This window comes from Falco cherrug, chromosome 7, assembly GCF_023634085.1.
Source record: "Falco cherrug isolate bFalChe1 chromosome 7, bFalChe1.pri, whole genome shotgun sequence".
NCBI lineage: Eukaryota > Metazoa > Chordata > Aves > Falconiformes > Falconidae > Falco > Falco cherrug.
Genome location: NC_073703.1, coordinates 43,787,736 through 43,800,258, shown reverse-complemented (window position 1 = coordinate 43,800,258; position 12,523 = coordinate 43,787,736). Strand labels below are relative to the sequence as shown.

The window sequence follows — 12,523 nt, the reverse complement described above, 5'->3', positions numbered from 1 at the left end:
CATGTAACTGCCAATACACAATTAAATTAATTCAACAGTCACTGATGGCCTAGACCAGTCTCATGTTGATGTCTCACCACTCATTAGTATATGAATAAATAAATATTTCAGAAGGCTATGGGAAGATTAAATTTTATTTGACAGTGGGACCACTGAAAGATAATCAGCTAAATATAACAGTGAGACCACAATTTCTTCATACAAAACCAGCCTCCTTTGGGCCTCTATTTACCAGGCATTTGCTCCTGCAGCCAGCCAAACTCTTTCTTTTATGATGCCATTATTACAAGGAAGACTCGAAAGCGCTTGGCAGCACAAGCAATATAGAAGCAGCTCTGACATCCCACTGTTTCCAAGGAGAGGAAGTTTCCCTTTCAGTTTTGGGACTCATTTGCGCATGTTTCAGTAGCATCCCTCCCTCTTCCTCGCTCAGAAGACAGCTTTGCCATTTGCCCAGCTACATCTGGGCACCAGTGAAAGCAGGGAGTCTTTCAAAATGCTTTCTTAAATCCCATGCTGTTTGGCATGCACCACTATACCTCTCCTCTCCCACATGCAAAACCAAGCCGTAAGGTTCTGACCACCCACCCCATGAGAAGAGGGCAGCACAACTTCTGCCCATCTGTGGCTCTGCAGGCATCCTCTGCCACATGCAGCGAGGACAGGAGAGCAGTGGGCATATGGCTGTGCAGGATATACAGCAGCTGCCCTGGGGCAGGCTCCCCGACACCCAGGCACCCAGCCGGGGCATCTCTACGGGCTTGTCCCTGCAAGGACCACTTGTGCCAGTGCTGCTGCATTGCCTCCTTCAACCTAACCTGGAAAAGCTATCTGTGAGCTCCTGCTGGCAACATCTGCCAGCAAAGTGCACAGCAGTTCTGGCAAACCTGACCCATTAAGACAACAGTCACTTCGAGCATAAAAAAACCCCCGAACATCAGAGATCCTCCTGCTTTCAACTGTGTGTGTTTGCTGTATTTTTTTGCTTGCAAGGATTAGAAGGGATCAAAGTCCCTCCATTACCACGTCGGATGTGCATTACACTGTTACCTGATACGAGAATCTCTGAATAAATCTGTATGGGCATAATTAAAATATTCTTAAAAAGGCAACAGATATTATATATAAAGCAAGGCTCTGGAAACAAGCCTTGTTCAAACACACAAATTACAATTTTAATACCATTATTCTATTTATCTGTCCTTCTGCAAAGCACAGTAGTGGTAGGATCGCTGAGAGCAGGGGAAGAGTGAAGGTGAAAAAATCCCTTCTAAAGGTGGTACTATGAAAAATATCTTTCTGGACTCCACACGAAACACAAGCCAGAGGGGCCCTCGCTGCTGGTGCTGCGCTCCTCCGGGAAATCCCAGACTGCTGCCACCTCCCACCGCCGGCCCGACCCAAGAGCCAGCCAGCCGCTCATTTCAAACCAGGGGAACAAAAAAGCCCCAACCCAACGCCTGCACCTCTCCCGATCCCCGCGGGACACAAAACCCGGTACAGGATCCCCGTTTTCAAAAAAGTTTCGGAGCGGCTGCCCGCGGAGGATTACCCGTTACCACGGCAACGGCGCGGCTGAGCCCCAGGGCCGGTCCTCTCGCCAGGCAGCGCCGCAGCCCCGTGATGCGGCGGCACCTGCCTGGGCTACGCGTTGCCAGGGAGACGCCCGCGTTGCTATGGCGACCATCACACGCTCATCGGGCGGCATGGGCGGGCAGCGGCTTCCCCCGCGCCAGCCCCCTTCCCCGTACCCCGGCCCCTCCCGGCGCCGCGCCCCGCAGCAGCCCTCCCCACTAATGTTGAAACGGCTACGGGAAAAGAACAATCAAACCAACCCAAACCCAAACCCCGTGCGAGCCACCACAGTCACTTTCTTAAGTCCTGGTGATGCTGCCGACCGCTGCTGCGGCTGGTTCAAGACACCGTCCTGATTTTTTGGGGTGAGGTGGTACAGAGCTGGCCACGACCAGCACTTCTGACCCAGCCCATTTGGAAGAACTGATGAAAACAATCTCCAAATTAGCAGCAAAGAGAAAGCAGTTTTGTCAAAACCCGGTGATCTCTTCCCCAGTTGACAGATGGCAGTCGTAGATTATCTCTCTTCCTTCACTAACCTTAGTCATAAGCAACGGCCAGATCAAAACCAAATGCAAAACAAATGAAAAAAACCCCACCACATGCTTATTTCACTGAAGCATGACCGAAAAATGGCTCTTGCCCTCTCCCAAACCCCTCCGGGATAACTTCAAGTGCAGGCACTCGCAAAGGGAGGTGTAACTACAACAAGGGCTGTTTAAGTCACCTGGGCACAGGGCTGCTGTGGAAACCTGAGGGTTGCACAGACAACACAGGCCCCATAGCTTGCCTGGGGGAAAAAAACCCAAGCCCATCTCCTCTGAGCAAGGGTACTGTGCTTTCACCTATTGCAAAGGGTGATAAGCGGGCACTTCAGAGCTCTCCATTTGCTTATATGCATCTTAATTTCAGGCATTTTTTTGCCAAAGGCACTGTGGCTCACATGGGAGGACTGCGAGCTCCTCTCGGGGGACTTGCTGCAGCCGCGCAGGGGGACAGACAGGTAAGGCATCCCGGACAACTGCTGCGCAATGCCAGGCTGCCGCCAGCACTCCCGGGCTTTCTTGGCTAGCACACTTCCAAACTGCATCACTTAATTACATTTAACGTCTTACCCAAGATTCATATGCAACACCAGATGAAAACATTTAGAGTTGTAAAATGCATCTAGTTCTTACCTTTGATATGCCTGAGGAGATGTGGGAGGTGTATTGAACACATGCGAATATGGGTGATAGGGTGTCTTTTTCAAAGCCTGAATAAGATTTTGTCTATATTCTGGGTCTATACACCACAAGGACCCCTTTCCAATACTCTGCAAAGAAAAAAGAATTAAAAAAAAATCAAATATTTGTTCTAATGGCATAGCCTTATTTATTTAGCAGTATTTGTCAGGAAAAGCAGTGGGTCTGGGTTTTTTGTCTGACAGAAGTGAATATAGTTTGCTTGCCAAAGATTATTGCTCCATTAATAACATATTGCCACTGTATGATTTGAATCACACTTCTGGGGGGGTGGGTGTGTGTGGAGTAAGAATGAGTGTTTGGTTGCTCCCTTCCCCCTGCCCCCTCTTTTTTCTAGTTAATATGATTTAATAATATCTGGCAATTTCCCCATCACCCCCTATTGGAAAAATAAGAAGTTACAATTACTGTTAAATGGAAACTTTTTTTCAAAGTAGATGCTTTTTGAAAGTGATTTTCTTTTCCTTTTGCTGTTTTACTGACAAGAAACAGGGCTAGGAAGGAGGGGTTTAAACACCCTAGCAACTGTTTTAAAAATAAAAGGACTTCATCCTTCAACTCATATGACATCAGTTCCATTATACTACAAGAGGAAATTAATCATCTTTTCTCCCCTAAAGAGAAAAAAAAATACCCCCAAATCAAACAAAAAAAAATCTACAGTATAATCAGAATTTAAACTGTTTAAGGGTGTTGTGAAATTGTGATCAGTTAAAACAACAGTTACTGTAATTACCCTTTCTGGACACATGGAGCAACTTAATCTGTAATGTGAAGACTACACTGAAACTCAGTATTTATTCTGCAGTTACAAACAGTGCAATTTCAATTCTTGCCTCAATCCCATCAGAGGTCAGGATGCAGATATTTTAAATTGTTTCGTGCGAGTTCTCAAACAAACAGAAAAACAACTTTCCCTCGGCTCTACTATGAAAGCATATGAAATGGTAACTCGGGAGCAGCCTTGGTCTTGAGCATACATAAAAACAAATACCAATCCTGACTGTTGACTGAACTCCACTAGCAGGCTTTCAAGGCATTAAGGTTAAGACTTTTGGCAAATGTTGATACTCCATGGAGCAGGCGGGGAAGGCTGTGCTACTGCCTCTAGCTGCTTTTCAACCCAGGACCATCCCTCTTCTCAACTTCAACTTCTGTCAGCGAAGCAAGGCTCTCTGTTTCGCGTGTTGAAGAACACACACAGACACGCAAAAAATCACACCAGAAGTGGGATCTTATTTTCTAAAGACACAAGGAAGACCATAATCAGATGTTGTTTCCTTTCAAAATCTTATCATCTTTGTGGAGCCCAACCAACTCCTAAGTGCTTCTCTACCTCGTGGACGACTTTAGGATACACGGTGCAATGTGCAACGTGCTTACAGACCTTCCTTCCAAGCTTACAGACAGCATATCTGCACTAAATTATTCCCTCAAGAAAACAGAAAAATGAAAAAGAAAAATCTCCTCCAATGTCACTGAATGGCTGTGCGGGAGCATGTAGCAAGTTCACAGCACTGCATGAGACCTGGCTTGAAAGAAAAGGAGAGGGGTTGGCACAACCCACAGTAGCCACAACTGCTTTCTTTCAGAAACAAGCACATCTGCAGGAGGGGATGAAGAAGCAACCATCTTCTGCATGCTGCTCTGGTGGAACCAGGAACATGGGGTCAAGCTTCTACAAGATAGCAGGGTTCAAGCCCATCTCTCCCCTTGCTTCCCCAAAGGCACCCTAGCAGAAAGGCCACTTAACAGCCTAAGGAAAGACATCTTCCAGCTCTCAAGGTGAAGTAAGGCCTTTGCGTGGCCAAAAAGCTCAAGATTAATGGGGCTAGAGAGAGAGAGAGAGAGAGCAAGCAAGACTCTTGGCTTTCATCTCAGCAAAGCACGACAGCAGATGACCGAAAGATGTACCACTGGTGCCAGTGGCAGAAGCTGTGCGCCACACACCTCAAAACAGTTTGCAAAAAAGAGGTTGTTATGTTTAGCCCTCTCTTAAATATGGGACAACGAGCCAGAGACTTCACATGTTAAGCCTAGTAAGTAACTTTTTAGGCAAAGGACAGAATTGAACACAGAATCCAAACCTCTCAAATTCCACTTTCATGCTCCACTCAAGAGCCAGAGCAAGAAGAACATGAAGCTTCATTTTAAGCAAGCAACATGCAAAACTAGGAATGTTTTTAGGAGAAAACTTTTGCTGGATTCCTTACTCCTTACAGCACAGGATAAGAGTAAAATAAAAAAGCTACACTTAAATACCATCTACCGTATTTGTACCTACTGGAACAGAATATATTGTTTCCAAACTTCTCTGCTTTTTCATTTACTTCCAAAACAGACTTTTTATCTACATGGAAGAGATTACTCCCCCAAAACCCATCAGAATTAGTTCAAGTTAAGGGCCTTACAAGATGAAGTCACTACTGACGAGTAACTTCAAAAATCTTCATTACTGTTAAGCTAAATTTATTTGGCTTGTCCATATTCTTGCAAAAGCCAAAAATAATCTCACTGAAAACCAGAAACTCTCACACAAGAAGTATTGAGAATTATACTCCTTGTTAAAAGAAACACTAGGAAGGCAGATTTGCTGTATTTTCAGTCCAACTCAGCTGACTTCTAATTTAGCAGCAAACCCCCCCCTGCAATTTAAGGCAAAGCTCTCTAAAGTTCCTTTTTTTAAGATAGTTACTTTTGTTTTTCCACAATCACACAAGAGAGCAGAAATAAAAAGAAAACTGAATGTCATCTGGTTCAAAGTCCTTCTTGACTGTCAGAGGTGTGAAAAGCTTTGTTAACTGTCTATTTAGGTGTGTCATTAGTCTTCCCATATACAGAGCAATCACAGGAAAGGAAATCACTGGAACTCTGACCCATCAGTTAGTAATTAAGTTCCATCTTATGACACTTGGCATGCTGCTTGCTAACTCCTCCAAGTCAAAAGTCAATAGTGGCTCCAATCAAAAAAAAGCAAGGAAGGGGGGAAAAAATGCCTGGATTGCATTTGACTCCCAGGCAACAAGTGACCGAGGAGTGGGTAACAGCCCCCTGATCATCTCAGCATTGCAGTGCTTTCAGACCCCCAAATATGCCACCTGCTCCCAAGGCCAGGCACAGCCACCTCCTCCTCTCTCGTCAATTACAGGTTACTTACTAATTAATTCTGCAGTCACATTTAAGGTTATTAAAAACAAGAAGAGTTACTATGAGTCTCCTTCACCTTGTCCAAGAGTAAATGATAGTTGTAGGTAAGCTGTTCTCTCTGATGGGGAGAGAAAGCAACACATAGAAGTTACCATGTAAAAGTTTATGACTGAATATTTTCCTGTTAAAAAACCTGCTGATTATCTTTTCTATTATTAAATTGTTATGCCCTTTTCCGTCAACATTGTATGTAGATTGTATCAGGTTATTGTGTACTAAATCCCAACTTATTAATTCATTTGCTCTTTCTCATGTCTCAAACATACAAAATTGACTCCCCCCCAACAATTAAAACCAGTGCATTGCCATGAAAGGTACATAATACACTCTGTGTCCAATTGATTTTTCTCTCAATGGAATGCACATGAAGTTTTAAAATCCTACTTTACACAACCTGTTAGGATCCAAACAAAACCGTTTGGTCATCTTTTAGTAGAATTGAACAAAAGTTTCAAATTTAAAAATAATTAAAATGCTGCTAGTCAGCTTTTTCAGTTGTTATCGTTGCATTTCCACTATTAAAACTCCTCATTATAAAGATTTTGTTTCCATGTACCTCACAACTAACTGCCTGGCCTTACATATCACCTACCATCTGCTCAAAGCTCAATAAAAAAAATTGCGTGTTGAGCTCTTTCCAAGACCAATGCCCGTGAAAAAACACATGCCCTGTCTATATAAAAATTCCAGAAAATGTTTATTTGAGGAATTTTGTTCCTTGTTTATTTTAGCACAGACTTGAAATGTGTCAGGAACGCAGCTTTTTTCCAGGGTTGTTCTTTTCATTGCCATACAGTCTTCCCAAAATAAAGTGTTGCAAAAAGAGCCAACACAAGAACCACAAAACATACGGGCTCAGAGGGATGCTGGCAATTTCAAATTGTACCTTCTGAAGCTTCAGTCACACGTTCACTTTGAATCTGCATTGGACTGCACTGAAACCAGGAGAGGCAGCTTCAGGCACCCACATCTCTTATAGCAGCACCACCACCAAGAGGGTCCCAAAGGGAACAGATCCCTAAGGGAACATCCCCCAAAAGGGATGTAGTGGATGGAGGGGTGTGAGCTGCTGCTTCCCTGGTCTTCGCTGCACTGTTCTCCTCCCTGCCCTCCTGCATGTACCCGGCCCTTCTTCCACAAGCCCATTTCAGTCCTTTTCCTTGAAGAAAACTATTTTGCCGGTACAATTTTATGTCATTTGAACTCATCAAGCTGGTTCACGTGGTCTGATGAGCACCCACTGCTGCTGTAAAGCGGGGAATGGATGCAGGGAGCCAGGGAGGGGAATGGGAGCTCTCTCCTTCCGCAGCAGGGGACTCTGGCTGCACACAAAGCAGCTCGAAAGAGGAATGGGAAAACCACTGTGACACAGAGCAGGGGTACATGGAAGAGCTGGGGTGAGCAGCACCGAGGCTGGCAGCCACGACCCCGAAGGAAAGACCAGGAGAGCCAGGCACCAGAGACACCGAGATGCTGGGTACCGACACAGGGGTAGGCTCTGAGGCTGGGAGGAGAGGAAACAAAAGAAGAGAACCCTGAGTGTGTGAGTGACCCCACAGCTCTGTACAGCCACCCAGGCTACACCAGCGAGCTCTTTAAGGACCTTGCTATGTCAAACAAAAAAACCCAAATCAAAACCAAGCCAGCAGCTCCCCACTGAGTAGATCTGTTCTTTTTCTTCTCGACTACCAAACCAGGAAGGGATGAGCGGTCATGGCTAGACTCTCCTGAAGCAATATGCATTAGGTATATAGCAACTACCCAGGCTGAAGTGGTGTAGATGTACACCAACTGAGAAATATGCCGCGCTGATTACAGAGGTTTTCAGGAACTGTAAAAGCAAACAGAAAAAGCAGAAATGTCCTATTACTTGAAAAAAGGGCATTTCCAACTATCATCTACAGACCCAACCTATCAAATCTTCAAATCACACCACTGAGACTTATCAGTCCCTGCCTAGCTCAGTGTAAGTTGTTGCAGTCGAATACCACTAAGGACACCTTCTACAGTGATGAGGAACTTTTCGGTGTCAAGTATCCACCATTACTGATCTAAGCATTTGCTCTCATGGATGAAACCTACTACTGTTACAGCAACTGACCTCTTTACAAGTAATAGTGGAGAGATTACTGAGTATCAAAGGTTGTTACTCTAAAGAAGTATTTATCCTGAACTCACTGTGCCAGTTACCCTGCAACAGCGGGCTTGAGGCAAACCCTTCACACCGATTTGCCACCAAGCTTCTACAGGTGTCCAAGTATGCCATGTAAGCACAGAATTGTTTCTACAGGATCAAGAATTGGATGATACAGATACCCATGATGTCACCACAAAACTTAAAACAACCATTTGAGTAAGTACAGCCAGAACAGAATCTGAAAAAGTAATTGTATTAGACCAGAAATAGATTTCTGCATATAAAGTACAAGAACGAACAACATTTCTCAATTTCTATGCCTGCACCACATCTAATGTGGCAGCACAATGTCATCAGCCTCCTCTTCACAGACGCTGTGTTTCTGGAACCATTGCTGACTGCTGACACCTGCACCTGAAACCTCTGGGGGTTGCGAGAGCGTGCCCAGGGCTGTCAAGCAGCAAGGACCCATACAAGCTCCCAAGAGTACAGGCACAATGGAAATGTCTACCCACGCAAAGAGCACGCTATTTCACACACCACCCGCCACCGCAATCACCCAAAATGCAGAGCGATTCTGGAAATCTTGACTCCTGGTTGGTTCCCAGGGACAGCGAACTAACAACAAGAATTCTTCCTAAACACAAATTCCCCTCTTCTCCCCATATGAAAAAAAAAAAATCTGTTTCACAAGTGAGGCATTACTGTGAGTAGATGGACAGGCAGGACAAAGGGAAGTAAAATACTTTCCGAGTGGCACCTCGCGACACCCTGCCTTCAGCTCTGAAACGCACCAAGAGGACCGCAATTATCACTCCAAAATCCACCTTGAGACAATTACTTGCTTAAATAACTTTTCTGCACTATGCAGAGACACCTGCCAGGTCACTTAAAAAACATCCCAAAATACAGCATAGTTCACACATCCCTCTACCAAATATGCCATTACTCTTGGAGGTTTGCAAATGCTGTGCAGGCGCTATGGGAAACCAGGGGTTCACAATTACAAAACTCACTGAGACTAAAAAAATGCAAGTCTACTGCAATCAGTGATGCAACCAGCACTGCAACAGCACGGGCAGAAAGGTTTTTCAATATCTGAAGAGAACGTGTGCAACCAGGAACACTACTCAAAGGCATGTTCTGTGCTCTTCACTTGCAGACAGTGATGCCAGAAAGTGTGTTTTACTTTTTCAGTTGAGCCACCCATCCCTCACCTTAGTACTGAGTTCCTCTAGGTGAGGCGTTGGATTAAATGACCTCCAGAGGTCCCTCCCAACCCTGACCATGCTGTGAAAGGCATCACTGCTAAAATAGGACCAACTCAGAGCTGTAATTTACATGACACAGAATTAGCATCTTAGTATCAAAACTGGGGAAAGATACTACATAACAATTTTTAAACTATTCAGCTGGCAAACACTGTGGAAGTTTTAAGATTAAGATGCCAAAGTTTGTCTGTTGGTTTGTTTAAAACTGTTGGTTATCTTTACTCATCAGTATTTCAGTTTATCAAGACAGACATAATGTTGCTTGCTCTGCTCACCTACATTGGTTCTCCAATTCTGAAATAGTTTTTATGAGTGGTCACAGATAATAGGAAAGCCTTATCCTGTTTAACAGCCATGTACCTTGCATGCAGATGAGGCTGGTGGGTTCTCTAGTTACTCTTCTTAAGGGAATGAAGTAATTCACAGAAAGACACAAACAAACCATTTGAATGATCTAAGGTCAGCTGGTTTAAAAAAAAATAAAAGAAAGAAATACAACTACTAAGGAATTCTTAAAGAAAGAAAAACAAAGCCACTGCCAATGGCTGCTATTATTACAAAACACATTCCTTAGATCTACTGTAATCTCACAAAAAAATTACAAATAACTATTCATGCAGTTTAAGGGTAGATTTCCTTTATTCTCTTCCAATGTTTCTAGCACAGACCAGGGAAATTCTATATGGCCAGTTCTAAAGAACTGCACTATAGACCTTAACAGCAATTTTAATGACAGTAACAACTGTATGGTGAGCTTTATGTTTCAGAAACCTTCACACAAAATCCCCCTTACCAATGAACTCAGAAGAGTGAGGAACTTCCCCTGCACTTCCAAGGAAAATTTGGCAATGTTATGGGACAGCTTAACACCAAGAGAAAACTAAAGTAGCATTTGCACGCAGCATAACAAAACCTCACACCCACTTCTCCCGCATGTTTTCAACTCTTTTTTCCAGTAAACTAGCAGTCACAGCTCTGCTCAAGCACAAAGCTGAAAAAGAGCTCTGACTAGCTAAAACACAGTTACATGGCCATAAATATACGCTCATTTAATGCATGAAATTAATGATTTGCTGGGAAGGTTTGCTGGCGTATAATGTTCAATGCACGTAAACCAGTTGCATCAAGAAATCACTGGCTTTTCTCAAGGAAACAAAAGGTTGGGGCTTTTTAAGTCTTATTTTGCTCCAAGTAAAAACATCCATTAGTTCAAATCTCACAAGTCCAAGCCTCTGCTTTCATGCACATCTCTCAGTATTTTAGCTCACTTCTTCAATGAGCTACCCCAGACACCAACACAGCCATCAACCTTTTAAACCCCTGGCTTGCCTTTAGAAAAGTGGCCTTGATTCTGCCCCAAGTGGTGCAGGGGCATTAACCATCTCCAATGCTTCTTATGCCCTTCCAGTTACAAAATGGGCACTGCCTTTCTGACTGGAGAGGTTGGGTAGGTAAGCAACTTCACTGAGAACGAGAAGCATGATTATAGTGGAAAAGGACAACTTAGCCTCAAAATGAAATAAACAATAAACAAAAACAAACAAAACAAAAAACCCACAAACCAAGTGAGAAGCCAAGCATGCAAATAAACAATGCTACAGGAATAAAAAGGCCAGACCAGCACCGTGAACTAACAGCTGGATAAAAGGAAAGGCTGTGGTATTCCATAGTCAAAAATCCCAACAAAACAATCCTACAAAACTACTTCACAGGCAAGATGCAGTGCAAGATTCTGCAACACAAGAAAGGGCTACCAAAATGCACACTGTCCAGTGGCCTTCCAGTGTTAAAGGTGTTCACGTCTCACCAATACAAGACACATTACTGTAAGTTTTCTTTTTACCTTTGGACTTGTATGTGCTATCAGAGCGAAGGGCCCCGCTCCCTTCAACGGTGCCTTTAGTGGCTGGCCCACACACAAACCTCCACAGAGTGCCCTACAAGTAGAGCCACAGGCACAGGTCCTATGGCCTTGTCCACCTGCCACAAGTACCACAAAGAAACAGCGGGTAACATCCCACAGCAATGGCTGCGAGACAGGACTAGGAGTAGCTACATTCAGGTTTTAAGACAAATGAAGGCATTTGTGGGCTTTTAAGCAAATTTTTACCCCAGTACTCCCCCTCACGAGTACAGAGAAGTCAGAAATGTCTTCCTAGTGCATGACTTAGACATCCAACAAGTCTGAGATGCTGCCAAAGACTACCAACCCAAGGCATGTCTCCAGAGTGCAGGCTCCTGATCCCACAATGGGCACTTCAACACCACGTCTAGAACAATTCTCTGTCATTGTTTCCACCATAGTGACCCACTGCCAGATAACACCACAGGCACTGCTGGTCTACGGCTCCTCCAGCACACCAGCACCAGTGTGTCCATTAGAACAGGTAAGCTCACACAACATTCCTGCCAACAGCGGGCAGTGGATCTGTCGCACCACATTAGCTTCCCACTGATTCTATAAAATGATTCCTCCAACAGGCTCAGGAGGTGTTGCATTATGACACCCAATTCCAAGAATCATATTTAGCCTGTAAAATATCTCCTTGAGTTTATATGCAAACCACCCTATAAAGCTATTAGGCTGCCACATGGAAATCCTGCAAGCAACTGAAGAAAGCTGTGTCATTAAACAGTAAACATTAAACAATGCCTGGCTCCTATATAAAGTAGTAGTATGTTATGTCATGCTAGCACCTAGCAACACCAGACACTCCCCAAAGCCTCCCCAGGCTAGGCAAAGTCCAGGCACTGAAGAAGACAGGCTGTGACACTGTTAGAGATGAACAAGTACAAGATCAAACAGACACAGGGAGACTAGGCTGTGGGAAGACAGGACAGCCCAGAAGACAAGCCTGTCAGCATGACGGGCTGTCACATGGCATACTTGAGGGAGATCAGGTAGCAAGTAGCATTAATAATGCTGTTTCAGTCTACAGAATTTCTGTATATACATGGAAAGTGTAATTACCCCTACTCTGTTGAAAAGAAAATTGGGGAGACACAGAAACAAAAGAATAAAAAAAGAAGTTAAGTGTTCAAGGTCACCTATAAAATCAAAGGCAAAAGAAAAAAGGAAAAAAAAAAAT

At 44.1% G+C, this 12,523-nt stretch overlaps 1 protein-coding gene across 10 annotated transcripts in view; it reads right to left on the bottom strand.

The window, feature by feature from the left end:
- FOXN3 (forkhead box N3) overlaps positions 1-12,523 on the bottom strand; it is a 211,968-nt gene that overhangs the window by 104,254 nt on the left and 95,191 nt on the right. For all 10 annotated transcript variants that reach the window (XM_055716614.1, XM_055716615.1, XM_055716613.1 and 7 more), the window contains one exon: positions 2,754-2,890. In XM_055716614.1, the coding sequence (XP_055572589.1) occupies positions 2,754-2,890 (137 nt within the window). The remainder of the gene's footprint in view (positions 1-2,753; positions 2,891-12,523) is intronic.